Source organism: Brachionichthys hirsutus, chromosome 6 (genome assembly GCF_040956055.1).
Source record: "Brachionichthys hirsutus isolate HB-005 chromosome 6, CSIRO-AGI_Bhir_v1, whole genome shotgun sequence".
NCBI classification, from domain to species: domain Eukaryota; kingdom Metazoa; phylum Chordata; class Actinopteri; order Lophiiformes; family Brachionichthyidae; genus Brachionichthys; species Brachionichthys hirsutus.
Window position 1 is genome coordinate 9,687,704 of NC_090902.1, and position 26,048 is coordinate 9,713,751.

General features: G+C 43.3%; 2 protein-coding genes and 1 pseudogene across 2 annotated transcripts; all 3 read left to right on the forward strand.

Annotated features, from left to right (window-relative positions):
- The first annotated feature begins 1,892 nt into the window (after nt 1–1,892).
- Nucleotides 1,893–13,309, forward strand: eda (ectodysplasin A). The gene is made up of 8 exons (XM_068740696.1): nt 1,893–2,207; nt 9,424–9,523; nt 11,157–11,195; nt 11,481–11,651; nt 11,979–12,013; nt 12,109–12,160; nt 12,655–12,785; nt 13,049–13,309. Exons 1-8 carry the CDS (start codon nt 1,893–1,895, stop codon nt 13,307–13,309), a joined length of 1,104 nt encoding a protein of 367 aa, XP_068596797.1.
- Nucleotides 13,310–14,304: 995 nt separating this feature from the next.
- Nucleotides 14,305–15,535, forward strand: LOC137895306 (tumor necrosis factor ligand superfamily member 13B-like; annotated as a pseudogene).
- A 618-nt stretch (nt 15,536–16,153) lies between these two features.
- On the forward strand, nt 16,154–18,237 carry LOC137895362 (transforming growth factor beta activator LRRC32-like). Its single transcript, XM_068740846.1, has 2 exons — nt 16,154–16,240; nt 16,372–18,237. Exons 1-2 carry the CDS (start codon nt 16,154–16,156, stop codon nt 18,235–18,237), a joined length of 1,953 nt encoding a protein of 650 aa, XP_068596947.1.
- Nucleotides 18,238–26,048: the final 7,811 nt, after the last annotated feature.

The following is a 26,048-nucleotide window of genomic DNA, read 5'->3' on the forward strand; positions in this document are numbered from 1 at the left end:
CAAAACTGGTTTTAATTGTGATGGGCTTCAAAGCCGAGTTGTCTGAAATGAGGCAGCAGATAAAGACGCGGCCCAGACAGCGGCCTGAACCTCGGGACTAACATGACTTCCTCTTTCCACAAAAACAAACAATGGCAAACAAAATTCGAACAGAACTCGAACACAGCAACTACTCATATGCACATATAATAACCTAAAAATAAAAAAAATAGGACATGCATGTGGCTAACTATTACAATGCTGAATTATGTGCCTCTCAAAGTCATTGTGGCTGGTGCCGGGATGAAAAGCGTGGCAAACCTGTTCAGGCTTAGCCCTTAGTCACAGGCCCTATATGAGGGTTACTTTGAATAGAGGAACTCTTCGATTCCATTATATTATAGTCTGACAATGGAGAAATGACTTCCTGGAAGAGAAAGCTGGAACAGGTTTAATGGATCAATAGTCCACAGAGAAGCTGCGTAAAGAAACCATACATTTGAACTTCAGTGGGATACTGAATTATAAATTATGGCTTGACAATGCTGCCCTACAGTGGCAGAGGACAGCATCGCTTTTGTTCTGCAGCTGAGTTGGAAGAGTCAAACAGATTGTGGCTAGGAGAGATGAGCTGTGACGCAAATGACAGCAAGAGCAAAATCCACGAAGAAATAAGAAAGAGAAAATGTCATGGGCAGTCATCATGGGCTCTCACCTTCTTAAAGTTATCATCTAGGAGCTCTGAAACCATTTCTCAGTGGTGAAATACCCATACAGTGATCTATCAAGGTGACCTCAGAATGTGAGCGTCACCTTTGTCCTTGAGAAAAAAAGACGGATGCTTTTTCAAACATCTCAAGCCTCAAGGCCAGCCTGATCCACCTCTGGTTCCTGGATTCCCAGATCGGTGTCTACATCTGAAAAAGAACAAGAACAGGAAATTTGGATGTTGAAAATGTCAAAACCGCAGTGCCAAATCCAATCTTGTTAAAGCATTGTCTTCAGCTGACTTTGTGATAACATGAATGTCAAGCTATTCCCCAAATTCAGCAGAGTGGCATGTGTTTAGAATAATTGATACCATTGTAAACAGAGCAGGGTTGACCTTGCAGTGACATTGGAGCTTATCCATGCCAGCAATCGTAATGTTCAGGTTGACAACAAGGTCCAGATGTGATTAAACATAATTGTGTTATGTGTTGGTTGTTTAAGTGCCATCGGTTTGCCAATCCGTTTCTGTCTTATCTGCTGTTGATGAAAACATCCTCCACTTTTCCTTTGTCAATAACAACACCTGGCAATATTTACCGGGGTTTCAAGCCAATTCTTCACACGGGACCACCCCTCCATGAGACACCCCTCCATGAGACACCCACATCACAAAAAACAAAAAAAGAAAATAGAAAATGATCTTGACCACAACCATAAACACATAAAACATACCTGATGTGTTTGTTTTATTTTGAGTTTATGCCTGATGTTTGATGCTCAAAGAAATAAATAAATACCTAAACAACATGCATTACATATAAGTAACGTCTTATTGCCAATCGCATGTACAGTGAATCACAGAGGAAGGTCTGCTGGAGTCCTCTTCTGACAGAGGAGCTGCAGCTGCTCAGGCTGTCCAGCAGGGGTCGCTCTACTACCACACCTGGCGCATCCAGGCGCAAGCAGCCCTCTGTCTTGGGTTTGCCGAGGCTTAGTTAACTTGTCATCGGCCAATCACAGAAGAGATGGGCGGGTCTCCATTGTCACTCCGGAATCCTCGGAGCCCGACCTGCCTGCTTTGCGGCTGCTGCTCCTAAATGAGTCTCCCACGCAAATGAATAGCCGCGTCCTGCGCGAGAAAACAACCGGGACGAGCATGCCGAGATAAAGACGCACTTCTGACTCTCGCGCTTTCTCCGACAATGGCATGCGATGGTCCGCCCGCGGACAAAGTGATGCCCCGCGCAGCTCCGTGCACGTGCAACAAGAAGTGCAGGAGCCGCGGCTGCAGCGTCGCCTTCCTGGGATTCTTCCTGCTGTCGCTGTGTCTGCACGCTGTCACTCTCGTCTGCTATTTAGATCTTCGGTCGGAATTCAGAAGGGAAATTATCCTCCAGAAGAGGGACTCCATGTTGACACTTGCCGGGGGTGACCCGGATGACCCGGCGGCGGGACTGTCCCACGGCCAGCCGCGCCTGGAGTCCGGCGGCAGCGGCAGCGGTGCAGAAGTTCATGAGGTAAAAAAAAAAAAAAAAAAGCATCCAATATTACAGAGGGGGCAAAAAAAAAGAAATTCGGCAGCAGCTAATTCAAGATGACATTGTTTTTATTGCTCGCACGGAGGCTGTTTGGATTCATTCCCATCCGCTCTGTCCTCCAGTTCCCGTCGCGGTGTCAGATTCAACTGCCTGTGCGCTTTTACGCGCTGTTACGCGCTCTTACGGCCCAGTTTCTGGGTATCTTCTTTTCCCCAGTCGCCTGTCACGAAGCCTGGCCAGCTCCGTTTCCAGAAGGATACGTTTACAATCACGCACAGTAATGTGAAAATGATCATGCAGGAGGTGTCGTCTTCAAGTCTTGTCTACCTGGCCAAAAGTCTCCAGTTCAGGCAAACACCAACACTAAAAAAAATAACGTTTGGGGATGAGAATGGGAATGTTGCTGTCTATAATGCTCATGGAGTCCGGTAATCAGAAATGTCTTTTTTTTTTTTATCATTCCATCATTGATCCATTGATCTTGTTTCCAAGGCTGCATCTAAACAGGCAGAGTGTGATGTTCCAGCCTTGGGCAGCTCGCCCAGCTGGATTCCCAGAGACGGGTCAGAGAGTGTGTCGAAGCAGGTGGACGGAACGTTAACTGGATCACCAGCAGGTGCAAAGCCCCGAGGGCTGATGTAAATGCGTCAGGACTTAGATGGGCATTCGGCACTCGGAGCTGAGCCAGCCCGTCTCACATGTGTTTTCTTTTCTGGCAGGGGCTGATTGAATGTTCATTGTGTTGTCTGTGGCTTTGGCAACAGCCCCCCCCCCCCACACACACACACCGCCTCACCTCCACACACTCCCTAATTTCATCAGTACAAAGGGGACCAAAGTGGATGTTTGAACTTTTAGCTCGTAAGTCACCACTTGAGTAAGCTCTTTACAGAGAAAACAATCCCCTTTGCTGGGGCTTCGGCTGGACGTTTAGTTTGTGCAGAGCCGTGATCTTGATGGTGACCTGGAGGAATTCGGCTTATTATTGTGGAGGAGACATGTATTTCTCGGCAGGGAAGATTATCGAGCTCAGTGGCTGCTATTCTGGCATTTGATGTGTAGAAGTTTCCTCTCGTACATTGGAAGCTCGGCCAGTTCATTTAATCCTTTTTGCAAAGCTTCTTTTAGTTTGGTTCGCCCCGGTCGGGGCCGATCTAGATGGGCCCGGTATTCAACCCAGATGGTGATGCCTCGTGAGGTGAAAGACTGTGGGCCCAGCTGTAAATGTTTAGCAGCGCTGTGATGCTTTCCATGCCAGATGTCCGCATTAAACAACTCTGATTACACATCCCACAGTTTACATAGTTGCAGAAACGGGAGCATGTGGCATTCGGACATGGAGGCCGCACTTGTTAGCTTTCTCAAGCATTTCCTTTTGAAAAGTCTTCTTCTTTTTTTTGTCATGCTACAATTTGTTTACTTGGGAGCTCAGCAGTGCAGTGTCAGTGAGAATTTGATGTGATGAAATGTGTAACATAACATGAAAAATCCTTGCTGAGATCAAAGGAAAAGCAAAACATTTGCATGTCAGAGACGTAAGCGACGAAGCGCATTGCCGTTGTCCTCGCGGCGCACCAGTGCGTCGTCGTGCGCGCTCAGGAGGACTTGGTCCATGTTGCGGTCGAGGTGTATTTTGAGAAAGTGTTGTGGCTTCTCATCGTGTAATTGCAAGCCTTTGCATACCAGATGTTGTGTGTGTGTGTGTGTGTTTGTGCGTGTGTCAGTTTTCAACTGGGCTGATCATTGTCAAACAAAAGTCAACTTTATATACAATGGCGATCCAGACATTTTCAGCATAATTTCGTTGCTTAGGAGCTTCTGGAATCAAACCAAATGGAAGAGAACTGGAGTATAATTGGGAAGAATGGGGGGGGGGGCTGAATTTGTGAGATTAATGATGATGATTACCTTTGATTCTGAAAAAATCTAGTAATATTAATATTGACTTTATTTTTCCAGACCAGTTCCGCTTCAACCAAATCAAATATTAGGGCTTATTTTTTGTCAGAATTTAAAGAAAGTGTTTGTGGCTCGAGCCTCCAGACAAGGATCTTGGTCTTATTAGCTCCGATTAGTTTTCATTATGTCTCTGGTAATGCAGAGGAAGGACTGCTGCTGGGTTTGTGTAGTTAAAAAAAAAAAAAAAGAAGAGTAATGAGACTGCAAATGCTATCAAACCGAATGTTAATCAAGGTAACGCAGCCTATTTGAGGACGCCTGCGGCCTCTTATTCAGCTGTTTCCCCAGAGGTAAGTATGGTAATAGAACCGATGCTGCGTGGCAGTGAGGTTCATAGAGAGATATTCCCCATTTCATTGTGATCATAATTTACATGTCTTGCCTTCCTAGTTGCTTCTTAATATGAGCAGATTATCTGGTTATTAATGATCCAAGCCTGCAAAGTCTTTATACCTCAGTCAGTATGCCCTTGAGCAAGGCAGTAAATCCCAGCTGCCCAGCAGATCTGCACATTTCCCCAACAGTAAAGCCCCTCCCAGGTGTGTGTGTGTGTGTGTGAAGCTCTTAGGTCTGAGGTTCGATCGTGATGCAGGGTAATACCAAGTAAGAACAAGTGTCGCTCACAGCTGGCCTGGCCCTCTTTTATCCAACCTCGTTGTATGAAGTGCAATAAAAGTCAATCTGTAGAATATTGAATTGCTTTCGCTCAGATTGTGTTTTATTCCTGCCCAACATTTTTCTTACAACCATTATATGAAATAATTTTTCTCCTCTGATGTATGCCTTCAAAGTCTCACAGGGGAACAGATGCTGAAACATCTGGAGTGTAGTTAACTGCTATTAAAAAAAAAAAGTCAGTTTGATGGGACACAAAGTCCTCGGCAGCATGCGAGCACTGGGGGGCTGCAGGGGTGGGCTGTCACCCACATTTAGTTCATTTGTGATCAGAGCGTGATTACTGCAGTTTCATGTGTACCGACTGCTTCTCTAACAGGAATGAATCATGGTGGGCACGTGGGGGGGGGGGGGTTGTAAAAAGCATAAGGAGAAAGGAGGCTGAAACATCAGAGCTATGAGACTGAAGCTTTCACACAGAAGACCAAATAGACAGATGAAGTAGAAAGATACTGAATTAAAGACAAGCCCAGAAATATGAACCACCAAATGGATAAATTCTCTAGAGGTTGAGAACAAAGTAATTTTACCAATAGCAGTCCCAACATTTTGAAATGTGATTGGGTGCTGATAGGCACTGTTTCCCCTAGACTCGAGTGACCTCCTTAACATGGCAGTATGAATGCTTATTGAATGACCTAAGTTAGTGTTTGAAACGTGTCCCTTGCAGAGAGGATTGTGTGACCTTTGACTCCTTCTCTACAGCGGTGACGGGCACCTCGTCTGCATCCTAACCGCACATTCTCAGCTGCAATCTGGTGACTATGCCGAGAGAGAGAGAAAGAGAGAGAGAGAGAGACATTAATCGTGCTGCGTTAAGTAGACAGCTTGCAAAGTGCCGCATGCCGAGTTTGGTGCAAGTGCGGAACTGGTAAGAGATACAAGCCGCCGTAATGTGAAGTGTTAATAGGTCAAAGAGAAGTCTGGCGATCAGTAAATTACACATCCCTTGGGTGTTTTAATTTTAGTCATATCCTCACGGAGCAACGGGGAATCGCGTCCTCAACGCACAACAGCAACCCCCCCCCCCCCCCCCCCATGCTTTGAAGATTTGAAAGCCCTCTAATTAATAGCATTTTTTCCTTGTGCTGAAAAGAAAGGTTTACTCAACAGTTGGCACTTGGCGTACATACCAACACGCTGTCATCCTGATTTACTGTAACTCGGCATGCCTTTGAAGGGCATGAAGGCTGTAAATGTTGTAATGAAGTGAAATGAGGCACTCAAGCACCAAAAAAAACATCTCTTGTAGTCATATAATGGCATAACCTTTTTATTTTTACTTCATTCACTGTGCTGTCTTCATCAGCAGCGCCAGCCTGGTAGTAGACCACCGGATTGCTTGTTTGTTTTATGGCATTCAGCAGGAGCATGATCTTTGGCAAGAAACGGGCCGTTGGATCCAGTTTGGCTGTCAGAACAGACGAAAGTATAACGCCATGTGCCTGAGCATACACCCAAAACCCCTTTGAGAGGTTAAAGAAAGCCCCCCTCCCCCCCCTCTCTCCTATATGCCAACAGCTGGAGAGGAGATGTTGAGACACCTGCACACCAAATGAACAGCAAGCAATTGTGCACGCTGGAACATCTGGACGTCTGTGTGCCGATTAAACTATTCCAACACGCAGTGCTCCTCCAGGCAGGAATTCCCGCGTTTATACGGTCGGACATGTCTGGCAGCTGGTCAGGGATGTAGATTTAAATGGCTCTTCGTGTGTCCAGTTCAATACACGGGGTGTGTTTGACATGAGAAATCTCATCCGTCGAACACAGGGGGCAGGGCTGCGCACTAACTGTGATGGTGTACGAAACTAAGAAGCTTTATTTGGCATTGTACAATTGTTACAAGGTTAGTCTGCCACACTCCGGTTGCAGACCAGAAAGGACCGACATAACCTGTTTCTACGATGGTGTGTATGTGGGGGTGAGGGGTGGGGGGGGACCAGGATACCCAGAGGAAAAACCTTTCAGACACAAACTTTACACAGGCCATGTTGGGAATACTGGGGTTTAAACCCATGACCAGTGCTAACTGAATTATGCGTGCATCATGTAGAAGTGTTGTCTCTTGTCACTTCCCATACTCATTGGCAATTTCTTGCGTATGCATATTATTGTTAAAGGGAATAGAAGTGCTAATACATGTTTGTTCCTCAATCAAACACGTGATCAACAAAAATCAAAGTGCTGACTTTTCGTGTACTTGACATAATTCTATAATAGAGTTTATAAAAAGATCTCGTATGTATGTTGCAGTTCTTTCTTACTTGACCGTTGTGTCGTGTTGCATCCAGCATGCACGTATACTGCGAACTTCCTCCAGAGACAGGACACCTTAAATAATTTGTCTAGGCCCTAATGTAATTAGTTACATCATGTACATTACACACTACTACACTGCCACTGAGTGGCAGCTGGCTGAAGTGATCGGGTTAAGCTGGGTTAAATGCGCATTGGCAGGTCGTGATGTCTCATTTATAGAATGAATCAATCCTTGCTCTGCGGCGTTTTCGTCATGGCCCACTTCTCTTGCCTCTGTCCAGGCGCCGTCTCAGACTCTTGTAACTCTAGCGAGGGTTAGACAGGAGGAAACCGCTTGTTGATGGCTGTCTGGGAGAAATGGTGAGCAGCTAGTGATTAAACCATCAAAATAAAAAAAATACAATGTTTGGAGGCATTTCTGCACACCCTGTTTGTGTTTTGTAAGAAATACTTTCAGACTTTTTATAAAAAAGAATATATCAGACCTGCTATATTTCAGATGCACCAGGGCAAATGCCTGGTTGCGTGTGCGAACAAAACGGTCACGCCCTGGAGTGGGTTGGGTTGCCACATCTGAGACAAGGTATGAAAGAAAGTCAAAACATAAACTTTTCTTGCTTCTTATTATGGTCTGTCATTGGCCATGCTCGAAACCACACAGAGAGGCACTGGGGAGGTCATGCCACTGCCGTGGGGGGGGGGGAGTTCTCACCATCAAACTATGTTTGCTTTGAACGTCACAGGCAGAAACAAGAAGGATACTATTTTGCATCCTGCTAGAATGGAGCCCACATAGAAAAGAGGTCAAAGCATCTGTCAGTAAGCTTGTATGATTCATTTCAAGCAGTAAAACTAAACGATAGATCAATATTGAGCTATCCAACGTGATAAGGTGCTGCATGTGTCACCGCTTTAAGTTTCCCAGACTTTGTGCAGATGTCCAATTCAAGAACAGCGTGTCTCTTCTCAACCATTTAAAGCCATTATCTAGCACTCTTCACACGATTTAGTCTGCTACATGTAATTGTGATCAAAAAAGTCCATGACATATTTCTGGAATTGACAAAAGAAGGCTTTTGGTAGTTTTGTGCCAACAGTTTCCCTTTTATTTTGGATTCTGGAAGTCCTCCAAAGGAAGAGTTCACGAACTGTCCGTTCTAGCTGAGTGCAACTTTTTAAACCCTGAATCCTTAACACGAAACTGCTTTCTTTGTTGTAGTATTAAAAAGCCAGTCAAATCTCCAGCGAGTTACTGTTCAGGCCAGTGCACCCTGCAGAGTTCATGTGAATGTAGGTCGACCAGAACCGGTCTCTCAGAAGAACACAGCCATGTGGTTTGTCCCGCTACTCTCTCGCCCATGGGAACACCCTCCACTGTAGCGTTTGCCTGCCTCCCAAGGATGAGCTCAGACCAGCTACATCAGATAGTTCCTTTGACTTCCTATAGTTCCTTTGTAACTCTGAATAGGGTTGGGGACCAGGTGCCATATGAATGGATCTTCCTCTCAGATTAACTCATGGCCTCCTTTCATATCAAAAGGTGAATTTTCAGGTGGCTGCCTCAAACTTCAGAAATGCGCACAAAAGTGACTTGGGTTACCGGATAGATTACAGCCCCCAATGGGACGGACAATGGCGTTGCCACAAATGAATGTACCGGCTGACGGTGTTTCTCATATCTTCAAATCCCTCAAGTGGTCTCTGTGCAAACAATATACCCGAAGAATAGAGAGGCCATGTGTGACATAGGTTATGCTCTCAAAATCTGGTCTTACTGGTATTCATCCGTTTTGTTGCCGTTACAGAATTAATTTGAGTGTTGTTATTAATATTCTTCCGAGACAATGATGTGTGTAAAAACCCAGTGGCACTTTTCTGCTATACCAATGCTACAATATTTAATAAATGTTCACTTTGCAATTCCATTAAACTACAAAATAAAGCTGGTTATTCACAAGTCATCCACTTTTTGTAAGATCTGGTATCTTAAAATTTGGTGTTAAGTGATGGAATCAGTTGAACAGCAAATTGAAATTGTGTAGCTTGTTGCTGAGTTTTAGAAAATCTCTAATTTGTAAGTGATTTATGAAATTGAATCAAGTTTAATTTGTGTTCATTGTGCTGTAGTTGCAGGTAAGTTAATTTAAAGGATATATGGGAGTAGGAGAAGCAAAATTAAGTCTTCGGCTTCTTCTTTTTTCAGTTTATATATATATGTATGTATTGAACCGAAATAAAAAAAACATTCATTGAAAAATAACTTAATACAACTTTTTTTTGTGTGTGTGTTCTTTTTCAGGAGAAGTTACTGCACAGAAACGGTGACTTTCACGCCAAAGACGATAGCAGGGGCATAACGCAGCGAGCGAAAAGGAGTCCCGGCAAGCAGCCAGAAACAGGCATGTTTTTCTAAGCATTTGTTGTTATTTATTTATTTTTGTGTCTTCTGTGTCTTTTGTCTTTCGATGCTGACAGTTTAGCTGTATTGTCTCCCCAGTTTCCCCATCTTTATGTGTCAGGCCCAAATTCCAGTTTCACTATTTCCAATTTCAGTGTCGAGGAAATCCCCACAAACTTTTTGGAATTGATTTGTTTTTGTTTTTTTGACTGGTTTGTAACTACTTAAATTGACTCCCCAGTAAAAGGTTTATAGCGCAAGTGATTATGCGGAATGGGATTGATTAATACTTGGACAGCGAGCAAGGACAACATGGTTTTTGGGAGGGTTTCACCGATTTGAAACAGACTGTATTGATTTCCTCATCTTGAAATAATGGAAGGTCCCAGAAACGACTTTTCTGTCAGTCAACTAAATGGATCGAGACTTTCGGACAAACTAAAAAATTACGTTTGTATGAGATGCAGTCGTTTGAACAAACCAGACTGCCATTTAGCAAGGTCACCTGAAACACTCGTGACATTTCGGTGCCTCCACGTTGATTAATTGTGATCGATAGCTCTGCAGACTGCCATATGCACATTAGTCTGAATTTGCTTTTGTAGTTTTTTGTTTAGAATGTGAGCAATGCGAATAAAAAAAAAAAGCTAAGCCTTTGAAGTTTCATGTCTGAGAGCAACAAGTGCAGCATGATCACAAGGCGTTCTGGCCTCTGCGGCATGACACTGAATACTTGGGGAAGTTTAGTGATTTAGTTTAAATTAGAAGAAAAAACTCACCTTTGAGACTTTCTACATAAATCAGTAAAGTCCCAAGCCTCTAAACACTAATCATTCCCAGGTCTCCCCGCTGCTCAGAGCACACAGACAAAGGCTTTTGTAATCTCAGCCTTAGGTGTGTGTGTGTGTGTGTGTGTGTGTGTGTGTGTGTGTGTGTGTGGGTGGGTGGGTGGGTGTGTGTGTGTGTGCGTGCGTGCATTTTGGGCACTCCTAACGGGCACCAGATTCCAGATAGGGCTGCTCGTTAAGAACTCCACGCGGATGCATCCAGTCATTTCGCCAGGGGAGAAACGCCGGCCATATGTTTGAGGAGGACTCAAACTGTGAGGTTTTAAGGTTAAATGGCCTTTGTAGTTGTAATGCCATGGTAAACACAAGAGCAGCGACGTGTCTTTTAGAAAAGGATTCTTCACACACACACACACACACACACACACACACGCATTGTGCACCACTGAAGTAGATGCCCCACTGACACCCATGCATGTAAAGGGGAGTCACACTGATAAAAACACACACTTTCATCTGCGTTCTCCATCTGGGCTTAATTCAAAGAAAAGCATTTTGGCAGCCTAAAGTATCTCCCTAATGATCTTGTCCGGTTCCATTGCCCGGTGAATGCTTAAGGCGCTTGTTCGTACAGAGGAGGTGAAACCACAATGACAAATTGCTACACTAGAAGATACCACAGACTGGCGCTCCTCCACTCCGGCATTCATTGCCGAACGTCTCGATCTGTCACGTTGGCCTATCAGGACGCCTTCAACAAATGAGCTGGATGCACGAGAGAATATTGGACCAAGTGACCATTTCAAGCTTAATGACATTGCTTCTTTTTTTTTTTTCCCCTCACAGAATCGACTGGAAGGGAAAAAAGGAAAGAGAGGAAAAAAGGTAATACACAATTCAGCGTAAATATCAGGAGACACTTGTCATAAATTTGACTGCTGCCTGCTTCCTAGTTGCCGGAGCGGTCCAAAATCCAATCTCTATGTTGGCTCAAACTCAAAGTGACCCATCAGATATGTTTTACTGCCTCTTTGTTTTAGCCTGCCCACAGGCTCTACAGAATGTCGAGCCCTTGGAAGCACATTTATGATCTCAGGCCATAAAATGGACTTGACTGGCAGATGATTAACCTGCTCACGGTTTTGGTTCAATAACCATTTCTACTTACAGGGAAAAAAAGGTTTATGCCGGGGCCCCCTGGTCCTCCTGGTCCCCCTGGCCCACAGGGGCCACCGGGCATCCCCGGAATCCCTGGTATTCCAGGAAGCAATGCTGTGGGGCCTGCGGGACCTCCTGGACCCCCCGGGCCACAGGGACCTCCGGGAATTCAAGGTCCAGCAGGTACGTACATAACCCTTAATATAAATGACTCGATTGCACACTGGGATAATCACAACTCAGGCCGGAGGACTGGGAAACACCCACAAACTGGAAACGTGTTCTCAGATTACCGTATTTCCTGCACACAGACCAGTTCCCACACCCGAGGAGGGCTCAAGTTGACATAATTGATGAACTCGTTGCCTCGTAGTGAAAGTTTCTGATATAGGATGTCATATTGTGGAATAGTAGTGATCCATCTTTTAAAATGTAATGTTTGAGTCGTCTCTTTTTATTTTTGGAAAGCTATTTCATCGTGTTTCTCTGTTCTTATTCTCTTTACCACAGGGGCTCAAGATAAAACAAGATCTAAGGACTTCCAGGTAGTGCACATCACCTTTACTGCATTACATTTGACGATGCCTGATGTTTTATTGTGTTTTCAGATTAGTCACCAGGTTGTCTTTTTTTTTTTCAGCCTGCAGTGGTCCATCTCCAAGGGCAGGAGACGACCATCCAAGTGAGGGAAGGTGGGTTTACCGGCCTCGTCGCTGTGTTTGACACAAAGCGATCAAACGGACGGTGTCGGTCTTCGGTGACCTCAATCGGGCCGCGCTGAACACGTCCCCCCCCACCAAACCTGAATGAATGGGAACGCTGTAAAGTGTTGACTGCGTGCCAGATGTAGTCCCGTTTCAACATATCCTTTTCATGATTCGGTCACCTTGGGGCTGACATAAGATACCCGGTATAGAACCTGTGGAGAGTTCATTATTTCGAGGGGAAATTGATGTTACTAATATTTCCTATGAGATTACAGCACCGGTAACTCTAAAGTAATCGGCATAGCAATTATAGGATTAGTATAGTCTTATTTCATAAGACGTATCCTTGGTAACTCTGGCCCAGAGATGATCCTGCATCACTATGTCAGCATTTAAAGCAGTTTAAGCATCATCATCATGGTTGCTGTCTCCATTGACTTGTGCCTCTTGTTTGTTTGTTTGTTTGTGATCTGTTTTAGATCTTTCTGAAGGCATCCTTAGGAACTGGAAGATGGTGTCCATCCATCACCGCGTGTTTAAAATGCACTCCCGCTCTGGAGAGCTGGAGGTGCTGCTGGACGGCGTCTACTTCATTTATAGTCAGGTAGAAGTGAGTACGGTCTTTGACGTAACTCTTATCATTTGCAAAGTGACACGAACTGGCAGTTCTGTAGTTAAGCCGTCCATAAGTGTTACAGAATAACACGTTCGCTCTTCCCTCTTTGAAAGGAAAGTCGAACGTCAGTAACTGAAACCCCACGTTGGCTGCTCTCATATTCCAGCTGTTTCAGCCTTGAAAGAATATCACATGGACTTGTTTTGAGTATCCGTCTCAGTCTAGTGGGAATTTCTTGTCTCCTATCTCTACCCAAGGTGTACTACCTCAACTTCACGGACATCGCCAGCTATGAGGTGATGGTGGACTCCAACCCGTTCCTCCGCTGCACTTGCAGCATCGAGACGGGCCAACGCAAGTTCAACACCTGCTACACAGCTGGGGTGAGCCTGCTCCGCGCTGGCCAGCGGATTTCCATACGCATAGTTTATGAAGACACGCTCATCAGTATGACCAACCACACCACCTTCCTGGGAAGTGTCCGACTTGGAGAGGCCCCATCTGCTGGACAGAACTGAGAACTACACAACACAGCTAGCCCTGTGCCCAAACGATCAAGTTCCAACAAGCAAAACGACTTCTGGCCGGAATTTTGACCCCGTTTAGAGCAAGATTAAACCCTCTGGGTTAATAAAGTTGAGGAAGCACTTCAAAAGGACTTTCATACCTTTTCACATCTTCTGTATTTACATGGACGTCATGATTATGGTGCCCTTCCTCACATCATTCTGTACGAGATCGGCCAAAATGTTTGTTTTCCTATTTATAGCTGGCATTTTGTGGAACACGGAAGGACACTGTGCTGATATATGCCTTGTCCTTCGCATGTTTAAAAGTGCTGTTGATTGATAATCTTGTATCTCCAAAAATGCCAGCAACTAAAAAAAAATGTTTTATTTGCAGACCGTATAGTTAGCCTTTTTTAATCTGTTTAATTACATTAACAGTCATAAGTAAGTGGGTTAAAAAAAGGGGCTGAAACCTCCATGTTGTAAAAAAAAAAGAAAAAAAAAAAAGATTAAAAGATCATATAAAGGTTCAAAGTATATGAAGCTGCCTGAGAAACATCCATGGCAACTGGAGAACTGAAGTTATAAGGTATTCACTGAACAATATATTTTGCACACTTTTGCACTACAGCATCCCTGCAGAATATAAGTGATGTGTTTAGTTACAGTGCTATTGTTAATTACCGTATGAATGAACCTGTGTGGAAAAGATAGTTGTTTATACGTCTATGTACATATTGTATATAAAATGGGATATACTTTTGTAAATGGAGTTGATTGATTAAAATGTTTCATTTTATGTATAAACCCAAGTGTTGTTGGTTTTGTTTTCTTTTTGGTCGAAGGTGGTTTTGATTTGAAAGGCTTTCAGACGCTTTGCAAGAGTACTGAGAGGAACAGATGATATTGAGTGAGGCGTTTGTCTTTATTAAAATGTGGATTCTACTTTGAGTTTCGGTTTCATAACACTCTGCACGTTTGACCGTAATCTTAATGCAATCTAAATGACTTCAAACTTGAGAGGCAGTGAGGAGACGGCTCCTCGTTTTGAAACTGAACATTTAGGGTTTCCAGTGGTTAACTGTGACCTCACCCCATCTGAGTAACTTGAGGACATGCCGGCTGTCTCACTGACACCAAAGCTTTATTATCACTAACAGCGTTTATGTTTTGTCTTAGTCTTGGTCCTGGTGCACAGAGTCTGTGTTTTAGAGAATGAGTTTCACAAACTCCAAGGGGACATTCTACAATGAAATCAGCAACGATCGGTGTGAGTCGATGGGATTACAGACGAGAGGTCGAAAACAAAGAAGGTATGTCACTGATTATGTTGGATGGAGTTATAACTGGGGTTATCTGCTAGTGAGGCCATGTGCTTTATAAGTTAGTAAAATAAAAAATGATTTCTTGCCAGCTCATTCTTGCAATTAACAGCAGAGACTTAACACACAACCAGACAATAAGAGGTAAAAGTCAAGTCAAGCTTTTGTTTTAAGCATGCAGCATCACATGGCATTATTTTGAATAAATGTGGGAAACAGAAAAGTGATTCCTTGGACTGTTTCTGCAAAGCAAAGAGCAATTTCACAAATGGAAAAGGAAAATTGTTGTCCAAGACGACGGTTATTACGTGGTGTTTGGCCAAGTGTTGTTTCACGACTATTCAAGCGTAACTAAGTTGTTGTTACATTTGATGTCTTACCAATGTTCTGCTTTATTTACAGATTTTATTTAAAAGCCCCAGTAGAGTTATGGGCCATGTCATTCAGAGCTGGGGAGGGGGGGGGGGGGGGGGTCCATGAAATCATAAACAGCAACGGAACGCCTGGTGAAACTCCTGCCAACAGATGCTCCACTGCAGGTCAGTAAAGTTTTACTCGTTCTTTGTAGCGACACAAAAGAAACTGCTTTCTTTGCTTATTTATAGACTTTTAATGATCACATCAATGACTTTTGTGTCAGTTTGCTTGCCTTCGATAACGGGGGTTCAACGATGAATTTGTTTAGCGACGGAGTCGTCAGAACGTAAGTCTGTATGCCAAAGATAGAGAAACTGATCATTGTGGACTTACCAGGAGGAGACCATGCCACCCCCACCCCCCCACCCCCTTTCCGTAGGCATAGTGCATCTACATCAGGATGATGAGCTAGAACCGGTCATACCCTACAGGCCCACAAGCCCTCATCTCCATGGGTGCAGACTCAACTTTTTTTGGCATCAGAACGCTGAGCTGAAACAGTATAAATTATAAAGATGGTAACAATGCAGCTCGTTGTTGCAGGATGTGCAAACTGCAGGGTGCTGATAAGGGACTGAGTGACAACAGCAAAATAACAACAACAACTTGGAACATATACACTTTTTAAATGAACTGCACATCTCAGCAAGTTTTCTATAATAACATCCTGAAAGTGTGTCGTGTTTCCGGTCGTCCTTCACCTCGGCTCTTCCTCTATTTTGGAATAATTTCAATTTCCCCAACGAGACTAGACCCAAGAGCAAACAAAGGTATACATTTTCCCCAACGAGACTAGACCCAAGAGCAAACAAAGGTATACATTTTGTTAGTAATAGACAGACAGATAGAATTTCTAATGCTTTTTAGTTAATCATTTTCAATGTTTCTATGTGAATTATACAAAGAATATTCCTATCCAAAAAGAGAGTTTTCTTAAAGTGTCATATCTGAGGCCAAGCCTTTATTGTCTAAATATAGTTTCCACAACGCCTATCTGGTGTCGGCAGCTGTTTTCTGTCACACTTCTTTTTTCTTTTTTTTTATAGAGCATGCTAATAAGAGGGTCTGGGCGCTCTGACAGCAGCAGAGGTACAGACGCAGCAGCAGAGAGAGAATGGTCAGCCGCGTGTTCTCTCATCTCCTGCTCCTCCGGTCGCTCATCTGTGACCTTTATGGCGGAATGACGCATGATGAGCCAAAGGTATGTTAATCATTCAGAATGATATGTTTACTTAGACATGTCACACCTTTGTATTCTCTATCCATGAGAAGTTTTGGTGTCTTAAATCTTGACTTTGTTTCCGTGGCTTGATTATGATCTGTCATTTCAAGGGGCCTTCCTGGAAGAATCAGAATCTCTATTTTGTTCCTCTGGCTTTGGATACAAGGCTTAGAAGACTAGACCTATCCAACAATTTCATCAGACAGCTGCACCCGCTCGCACTGCCATACTTGGAACAGCTGGACCTGAGCTCCAACCAGCTGGATTTCATCTCTGAAGATGCTTTTGAAAACTTGGCTCGACTTGAGGATTTGAATTTGTCCAGAAATACGCTGAACAACAACATTGGCAGAAACACCAAAGCCCTCCGATCCATGAGTGGGCTGAAGACATTGGATATTTCAATGAATGGCTTGAGTGATGATGCGGTGCAGCAGTACCTCAGAAACAAGCCTTCCCTTAATCATCTTAAGATGACCGGCAACGCTTTAAGAAGACTTTCACACGAGATGTTTAAGGAGAGTAAGGGGTTGAGGTCCATTGCTATTGATAACAATCTGATATCAGTGATCGAACGGGGAACATTTGAACCGTTGAGACGATTAGAGATGCTAAACTTGGCCAGAAACAACCTCGCACATATCTGTGATTTTAAATTAGATCAAGTCAAATATCTGAACCTCAGTAGAAATTCAGTCGAGTTCTTCGTTGCCCGTGAGGATGAACAGTTGTACAGGCTTGAAATCCTCGATCTGAGTCACAACAGACTCCTTTATTTTCCAATTGTTCCAAAAATGAACCACTTGAAGTATCTTCATTTACAGAACAATATGGTTGGGGCCTTATATTCAGAGCCTATAATGGTATCACATGCCAATGGTCTCTATTCTGAGTTAATAAGAGAAAGAATAGTTCAAAAAAATAAGCTACACTCCAACTGGAGGCTGATGCCATTAATTTACATTGACCTGAGCTACAACCACTTCAGGTCTTTCCCCTTGGAGACTTTAAGCCTTCTCTCATCTTTAGAAACTCTGAACATCAGCCACAACTGTCTGCAAAGCATCGCGTGGAATGTTAGAAACGATAAAGAGTCCGGACCCCCAAGGAAGCTTTTCTTTAGCAGCTTGAAGCACCTCGACATGCAAAGCAACGGACTCGTGCATATCTCTCCGCTATTTTTCAATGCACTCACGCAGGTAGAGACGCTAAATCTACAAGACAATTCTGTGCAACCATGCGGCTCCATCAGCCATTTATTAAGAGCCCAATCAACACAAGCAATGGGCCTCAACAGATCCTGTGTCGTCTTTGACTCGTTAAAGACACTGAAACACCTCAACCTAAAAGAAAACAACGTAGAAACGCTTCATCCGAGCACGTTTCAGAAGACCTCTTTGGTTTCTTTGAACCTCGCGAGAAATTCACGCATGGTGATGAAAGCTGGCGCATTGGAAGGTGTGCGAAACACTCTCGAGTCCTTGATCATCAGCGGCGTCAACATGAGTAGCGCTGACCTCTCTTTGCCCTGCATGCCAAAGTTAACTGAACTGAACGTCTCAAACAACCGCCTAGATCTGTTGCCCGGCAGTTTAAGCTGTTCCCCTTTGAGGGAACTCGATTTAAGAAATAATAACTTTGTGTCTTTAAACCACTCTTTGATCCTGGCCTTATCTGTTCATCTAAATCTCATGTATGTTAGTGGAAATCTGTTTAACTGTTGTGACAGCAAATGGCTGACATCCCTGCAGGCCAACATCCTTCCCAATATCAATGAAACTGTATGTTTTACAGGTGATAGGAATGTTCTGATGACAGGGTATCTGAATGAAACGTCAGCTGATTGTGTGGCTCGTCCGCAGGAAAGTCGCCTCGGCCAATTGATCGGAATCGTGTTATTTCTAAGTGTAATATCAACAGTGTTGATCATATTCACCAGGAAGGTGTGTTGCAAAGACACGTTTTATATCAAGTGACACCTGAAATACATTGTCGGTTTATTTCGTATATTGTTTTTATTTATCAAGACGGGTTATATACAGTAAAGCAAACTCCGGGAGAGCAAAGTGCTGCAAATGAAACAAAATATAAACATTAATTAATGAACTGAAATGTAAAGTCATCATCCAGCACATGACTTTCAACTGCATTCAAATTCTATTCAGTTCTTTTCATCTGTGTAGCCAAAATGTTGCATAAATCTATTGATGAAATTGTCTTTACCAACTACCAGGCTGTTCCGTCACAGGAAGACGTTCACTAATCAGGTAAAGGGAATGAATTTTTTTTTACTTACTTCATCATGAAATGCAAATGTCATATTCATTTCCATTAGTACTATGTCCACATGGTATTCCCAATCAGTGTTAAACAGCCATTAATCTGTCAGACATGTTGCTCCACCCACAGGCTTCAGGTAAGCAGCCTGACAAGTTCAAGCAAAGAGCGCTTGAAGAAAAGATTTCCGTGTGGATAGTATTCGATATATAAAATCCTAGGAAGGCAAGGCACAGATTGTCTTCATTCCTCTGCTTGGTGATTCAGCAGCAGCTTGTTTGTTGGCACACTATAGCAGGTACTGGGAGATGCATCACCGGCAGCCTCTCCCTCAAGACAACCGTGTTTTTCATGAACTCTATATTTACTTTTAAATCAGTGCTGATAACCACTTTCACAAATGTAATGCAAGTTGATGATGCACATAATATTATTTAATTAATGGCAAATGTGTGTCATGAGTGTGTATGTTAATCCATCTTTTGACATTGTTATTGATCCTCTTTTTTTCCGCTCTCATTTCCGGCCCTCCTTCTTCCTTATGTCCTTTTTTTTTTTACATATGATCCCCTGATCCTTGTTCCCAACATGTATTATTGGGATATGTTAATTCGTTACGAAACAAAATACATAAATACTGGACTTAAATTATATGATTTACTGCCTTTTCTTCTTTTATACCTTCATACCTATACCTTGACCAAAATAAACTCCGTGGGAAGGTGCTTAGGAAGTGAACAACTGAGATTTTATGGCTTATCCAGAAGGATTGAGTCCAGAACGTTTTTTCACCCCCAGTTTTTATGAACTATCAGCCTCAGTGGAGGTATTTGCACTCTGAATGACCTCTCTTCAGAAGAAACAACAGAATATATTAGTATTTCAGTCATGATTATGTCACAGATATTTTTTTTCACGATACTAGAATACATTAGTACTATGTAAAAAACAAAACAAAAAAAACCATGAGTATTTTAAAGATCCAAAGTGCAAATTATGATCAAGATGTCTATATTTTGGCTGTGTTATTCCATTGTCCAACATAAATGATCACAGTTCTTTTGGTTTCGAGCCCATGGGGTCGCATCCATCAATCATCCAAGAAAAAAAAAAGATCCCTCCTAAATCCATGATGTAAGGAAAAACAACTGCAGGATGATGGGACACATTACATCACAGCAGCATCACATTGCAGCAAACCAGAGAGTTAATCTGAACATTTAAGAAAACAAGTTATCTTTAGAAAATTGCACACATTTTAATGAGTGCATCAAGAAGAGGCTTGTCATTAAAGGCCTCGTTCAGGTCCAATTACTCATTTGGATTTATTTTGTCTCTGCTGTCATGGAAGCAGTAAAGCTGCTTTTAAAAATATCTTAAAAAGGTCAACTACAGCAAGAGTCAGGTTGATGAAAGAGCAGGCACTCATTTAATTACGTTTACACCACACTTTTATTCCAAGTCATGTAACTATTGAAGTTGCTAATGACAGTTCTCAACATGGCAATTAGTGTTTGTCTTCTCATTTTACTTTCAATACCCCACCAAAAAAGTAGAAAACAAAATAAGTGCATACATTAACGTAACAGCTAAAAGAAAGACATGTAGACTAAAGTTAATACACATTAAGACAATTGACATTGTTTTTTTATATACGAATATACTGTATTACAAAAATAAACATTTTAATGTGAACATTGGTCATGACAAAAAAATATACATTAATTAGACACGTGAAATCTTTCACAAGTTGTTTTGTGGCCGACTAATTGTTTATTTACCACTTCTGTTAGCTTAATAGATCAAAAGCTACTTAGCTTCCGTTAGCTAGTAGCCCGGTGCTACAGACAAACTCCTCCGGGCTGGTACGACTATTCTCTTCCTGCAGTACCGCAGCACGAGGTGGTCCAACTTCAGCCGCTCGCTCCTCCACGATGAACCCGAAACAACAGTTACTGTTGTATAGGCTGTTTTTGCTGGAAAATGCCCGGAAAAAATTTGAGCAGGAACTACTAATTTTCATGAACAAGGTATCTTCATTTTTTTTGTTAACAATACACATTTATTTGCCAATATCTGTAAATTGATTTCGCTAGGTCATTAGCATACATGTTCTGCAAATGTAGTCTATTTTTTCCCCCGAAGTTCGTTAAATAGAATCGCGTCGTTCTGTCACAGTGATATACATAATACAGATTCCGTTTATTGTTCCCAGAGCAGCTATCAATAGGTATTTATCTTTATTGCTGCTTCGTGATTTTACAGGTGTGCAGCCTTGGAAATGGCGGAGCAGTGAGGAACAGCCGTCACAGTTTTACTCTTTTTCCCTCTAAAGTCTCATTGCTAGGGCTTAATAATTAATAATATTTTGTCCATTACAATATTCACATTTGCAACTTTGGCGAGTTGTGGTTCGGGGGGCGGGGGTTGACCCGATTCACGCTGCCGGTCAGGGACGGGGCGTGCAGCACATGAACCCGGAGTCGGAGAGCGACTGCTGCCTTCTTCACCGCTCCGGGAATGTGCCACAAAAAGGCTTATAGCTAGCATTTTACGCTTCTTACAGCATTGTTGTCGGCTTTTCAGGTAGTTAACGCGACACAGTTTCGGGCGCGCTCGCCATGTCCGCTGGCGAGAGTGCGCTCACCTGTGGGCGCGCACGTCCCGCAGTGGGGCGGAGCTCCGCGGTTCGCGACAGCGCGTAGTAAGAAGATTCGGTCTCTTAAAGAGGAAATGGCAGGGGATCGTCGGGCGGCTGTGGCTCAGTGGGCAGAGCCGTTCGTTCAGTTACCGATACGTTGGCTGTTCGAATCCCACTGCCGGCTGTCCGCACGTCGAAGTGTCCTTGGGCAAGACACCCAACCCAAAATGCTCCCAGTGGGCTTGGCAGCGCCGCACATGGCAGCAGCCGCCCCCTGGCTTTGTAAAATATTATTTTTTTAATAAAAATTCACAAGATTCACTTTCCCTCAGGCCTATGAAGACGTTCAAGGTTTCTTCAATGCATCTTTTCCCACCGGTGTATTGAGGGATCTTGCAACGTCTTTGGATTTAAAATGTCAAACACTTGACAAGGTCTCAGCTTTATTCAAGGAGCTCACAGACGGTAAGTAAACAATCATACTTCATTGATGTTGTGTGTGTCGCCAGCTATTATACCTCCAGCATCATACTGATATGTAGTGTTTGATATTTTTCCTCATCTTTACAGAGTCACACATTTGTGAATTGGGAAAAGACAAAGTTCAGCCGCTCGGAATGGAAGAGATCCAAATGACAGATGTTGTTGAATATGGGCAACCTTCTACGCAGGATGTCGTCCCAACGAGCAGCAACCCGAGACCGATGGAAGCGACGCCTGTAATTAACTGGGGATATGCGAGCGATGTCGAGGTGCGTTGCCAAAAACAAACCTCCGCTCAGCTGCTTCGCTTCCTCAGCACGATAAAAAAAGAACACGATTCAGGATCACCCGAGTCAACGCCGCCTGTGAAAACGCCGAGTTGCCTGTTTCAGGGTGCCGTGGCGGACGTGGCCGATTCAGACGTTCCAAAAACATTGAGCGCTGGCATTGAAAACCAAGCCCCCATCTTCACAGTCAAAAGAGTGGAAACCAGCGGCTCTCTCACCTACGCTTGTGTGATTGTCTCGAAAACAGAATTGTGGGATATGGGAGACGTCGTTACTGAGGCGCAAGGAGAGGATTCTGAAGCCAAACCTTCGGAAAGCCGAGATGACCCACGCGCAACAGTTAACTGTGTTCATGCCCGTCAAACCCCGCAGTCCACACAGCCGGAACGCGAGGGCCGTGCGAGCGCCATGATTCCTGAGTTCCAGATCAAGGGGTTCCAGGAGACTGAGGTGGTCGTGTCTCATGTTGTCAACCCAGGCAACTTCTACATCCAACAGGCAGACTCTCCCGTGAAGCTGCAGGCCCTCGTCTCAGAGTAAGCCGTTCAAGCGTGGCTTCTTATCTTTTTGTGTGCTTTTTATCGGCTAATCATTAAATCGCTAAACACTTCAGCAGAACTTAAAGAGCCATTTACCCCTTTTGTTCAGCAGCAGAGCTTTTCTTTTGTAGTTTTTCAGATTTTTTTTTTTTCCCTCAGTTTTTAATAAATCCACATTTCTGGTTGTCATTATTATTTTTTCTCGTTTGTAGTTCGCTGAAAGCCAGTTGTTCATATGCTAAGCAGAACTGCATTCCAGACATTGGAACCAAAGTAATGGGTTGGTTTCATCAGCCGAAACAATGGTGCCGGGCCCAGGTCACAAAAATATGCGGAGTGGGTGGAGGTGAGTCCGGCTTTGAGTATTGATGCAAATGCGTTACCTCTAGATGCTAGCGAGGTTACCTTTTGCTCGTATGAGAGCGCTTGGGGATTTGAGCTGAGCCTTGTTTTACGTATATATCCTCTTATGACGCCACAGATGGCGACGGGAGTGAGACGTCCGTCATAGTGGAGGTGAGAAGGCTGGACCACGGTGACACCGCCTGCCTATCACTGTGGAACATCAAGCAGCTGACCCCGGAAATGGCACGGCTACCACTTCAGGCTGTACGAGTCTCACTCGCAAACGTGAGTGGTTCCCTGCGGATAGCGTTTCTTTTTTTTTTTTTTTTTAGCGGTGAGTGTAGGTTAGATCTGCTCTGTAGTGATTAGTCCCAGCCTTTCTGAGCAATAAAGGAAATGAATTATCTCAGTTCATGGTATGCGTTATCTCTTTCCTGTGCCCCCCCCCCCCAGGTGATGCCTGTGAACGGGAACAATTGGTCTGAGAAGGCGGTGTGCTGGTTTCAAGCGGTGGTGCACAACCGGATTCTGTATGCCAGACTTTACCCAGCGGGGCCCAAAGTCACCGTCGAGCTCTTCTTGGAAAAGGGAAAGCTCGGTGCAATGAGGTACTTATTCACCAAACACAGGAAGTAAACAGAATTATAGACGGATTAAAAGTTGAGTGCATCGCTAAGATGAAATGACACGCACTGATTTTGTAGTCTAGCAGAAAGGTGGCCGTAGGGCTAAGCTCTTGTACAGCGGAAGGAAAACGGCACTTTCCGGACTTCGGATGTTGTCTGCGGGTTCTCTGGAAGTGGGAGTGTGTTCGTGAATGAGTGTTTGCCTGCGTGTTTCCTGCCCGCTGTTTTAGATGTTCCCCCGACTCCAGAACTTAACGAGGAGCTTATCATTGGAATTAGGTGCTCTGGAAGAAGGGAACACATAAAAGGAGATTTCCTTTTATGTGTTCCCTTCTTCTTCCAGGGCAGATGGTCCCTTGCACAAGAAATCATGGACGTTGTCACATTATGATCTACGCATCACCAGGGATGGATTGAAAGATGGATTTGGAGGTAATGTCCAAAGGTCTGAGGATGTTTGTGTTTCATTCTGGACAATATAATATCTGTACTTTATTTTTGCAGATATTTATTTACTCTGTGAGTGAATGTTTAAAGATGCTGTGTGGCCCATTGGCTGAAGTTGAATTGGATCAGCAGATTTGTTGTGAATTAAAAAAAAAAAGTGTTGCTGCGGTGACACCATCAGAACTATTGACACCGAATCCAATTGAGGATATTTGGTTAAGGATTAGACCTATTGGTTAATTTTAATGGACAGGAAGCAGCTTTCCTGGCAGGAAGAAAAAGTAGAAGAAAGAGCATAATGAAGAACTGGGCAAAAGAAGGGGAACAAGCAGGACCACTGCCCGGTCCCTAAACATATTGTGGACCGGTGGTTCTACTGGGGAATCCAGATGTCACACAAGATCCAAATGCTATATTTTCTTTAATATTTTTTGATAAAGAAGTACATTTGTGAGCACATGTTACTTACTATGACCATATAAGGGTGTGTGCCATACAGTTTCAAGGCCAGTAGCCAATGTCTATCTTCATTTCAGGAGGGGTGATTCTCTGTCTCTAAGACTGGCTCAGAACGGACACGCAAAACACAGCAAGCTCAGGAATAATGATCTCAAGAAAAAATGTAAGTAAGACTTTCAGTTTTTACTCCACATTGTTCATATACAGTAGCAGTATTGCATGTGTGACCAGATCATTTTCATTCAAACTGTTCTGGGGTATCAATATCACCCTTGATTTAACTCCATTTGCTTTTTAGGTGCGTCTCGAGTTAAGGGGACAAAGCCGGACTCCGACTGGGAGAAGTGCCTCATATCGTGCTACATTCAAAGCAGGAAGTAGTTCAGAGGGCGGGGATTGTGTTGGTGGCATTCTGTTTGTCTTGTGTGACATCTAACCAACAATAATGATTCCATGTAATGATTCTTTAATGAGAGATCAGTTGCATAAATGTTACAGATTGACAATCCTTATGTTACCAGGATAAATTATGAGGTAAATTAGTGTTCAGCGTTAGAACCGAGGGAAGTGGCTGGTTGTCTACAAATAGTTCAGCCTTATATTGCAGCGCCTTTTGTTTTGAATTCCAATTCATACATTCACAGCTATCTCAAGTGAATGTGAAGAGAGCGAAGTAAATATTATATATCTTAAGGAATCTTATTTTCAAGATAAATTCCTGCCCCACGACGTGTCCGAGGCGTATCCCACCTCTTGCCCGTCGTTAGCTGGGATACAATGAATATTCAAGAATATGAATAGGTATTTGTTGGACATGTTTTATTTTTATTTACATTATGCATCTGTAGATTTCATTCTATTTGCTGTGAGTTAAACCTATTGTAGTTTTTCACATGCATAATGCCTATTCCAGCCACCAGATGGCGCCAGTTCAGTTCAAATGCCTGCCCTTCTTCCGTCTGTATACTAGATATATTATTCATTCATTCATTCATCTTCTGAACCGCTTTGTTCGTTACCGGGTCATGCTGGAGCCTATCCAGCAGTCAATGAGCGAGAGGCTGGGTACACCCTGGACAAGCCGCCAGTTCATCGCAGGGCCTAGATATATTATGTGTTTACTATTTAATATTTTGTGCAGTACTTTCCTTTGTTGATGTTAATGTTTGGAGCCACGTTTCTTGGGTTTTAAGTTCTTGTGCAAGGCTCTATTATTTTGAGTGTATCTTAAGGTGTGTTTCTGTATCCTGTTCTATTTTCTGCGCTGAGAATATTGATGTTTAGTTCATTCAGAGAATTCGAGGACCCGCCCACTACTTGTGTTGTAAGTAGCAAAAACGCTGTAGGTCAGCTGGTGTGGCTTGACAAATGAAAGCATTGTTTTTTCACTACTTATTATTTCTGCACTCAAAGGGAGGAATTGAACCAGAATAAACGATGATGATGATGAGAGACAATCATTTGAGATTGAATTGAGCATTGTGCTTACATTTATTCAGTGGCTTGCAAAAACATCTCTGTTGACAATGAGTACAATACGATTAGATATATTATTATTATTAAAACAACGGCACAGTTTACCTGTTTAAAATAAAACCGCTGATGCAAAACATTAAACCACACATCCATTTCCTGCTACCCTTTTTATATTTTAGTCGACCCGCTCGAGCATTTTCCAGATGA

What these genes read in the sequence shown, in the direction of transcription:
- eda (XM_068740696.1), top strand. Translation starts at nt 1,893, where the DNA reads ATGGCATGCGATGGTCCGCCCGCGGACAAAGTGATGCCCCGCGCAGCT. An exon ending in GGGAATTCAAGGTCCAGCAG is followed by an intron (nt 11,652 to 11,978) that starts GTACGTACATAA and finishes TCTTTACCACAG; the next exon opens with GGGCTCAAGATAAAACAAGA. An exon ending in GACCATCCAAGTGAGGGAAG is followed by an intron (nt 12,161 to 12,654) that starts GTGGGTTTACCG and finishes GATCTGTTTTAG; the next exon opens with ATCTTTCTGAAGGCATCCTT.
- LOC137895362 (XM_068740846.1), top strand. Translation starts at nt 16,154, where the DNA reads ATGGTCAGCCGCGTGTTCTCTCATCTCCTGCTCCTCCGGTCGCTCATC. An exon ending in TGACGCATGATGAGCCAAAG is followed by an intron (nt 16,241 to 16,371) that starts GTATGTTAATCA and finishes TGTCATTTCAAG; the next exon opens with GGGCCTTCCTGGAAGAATCA.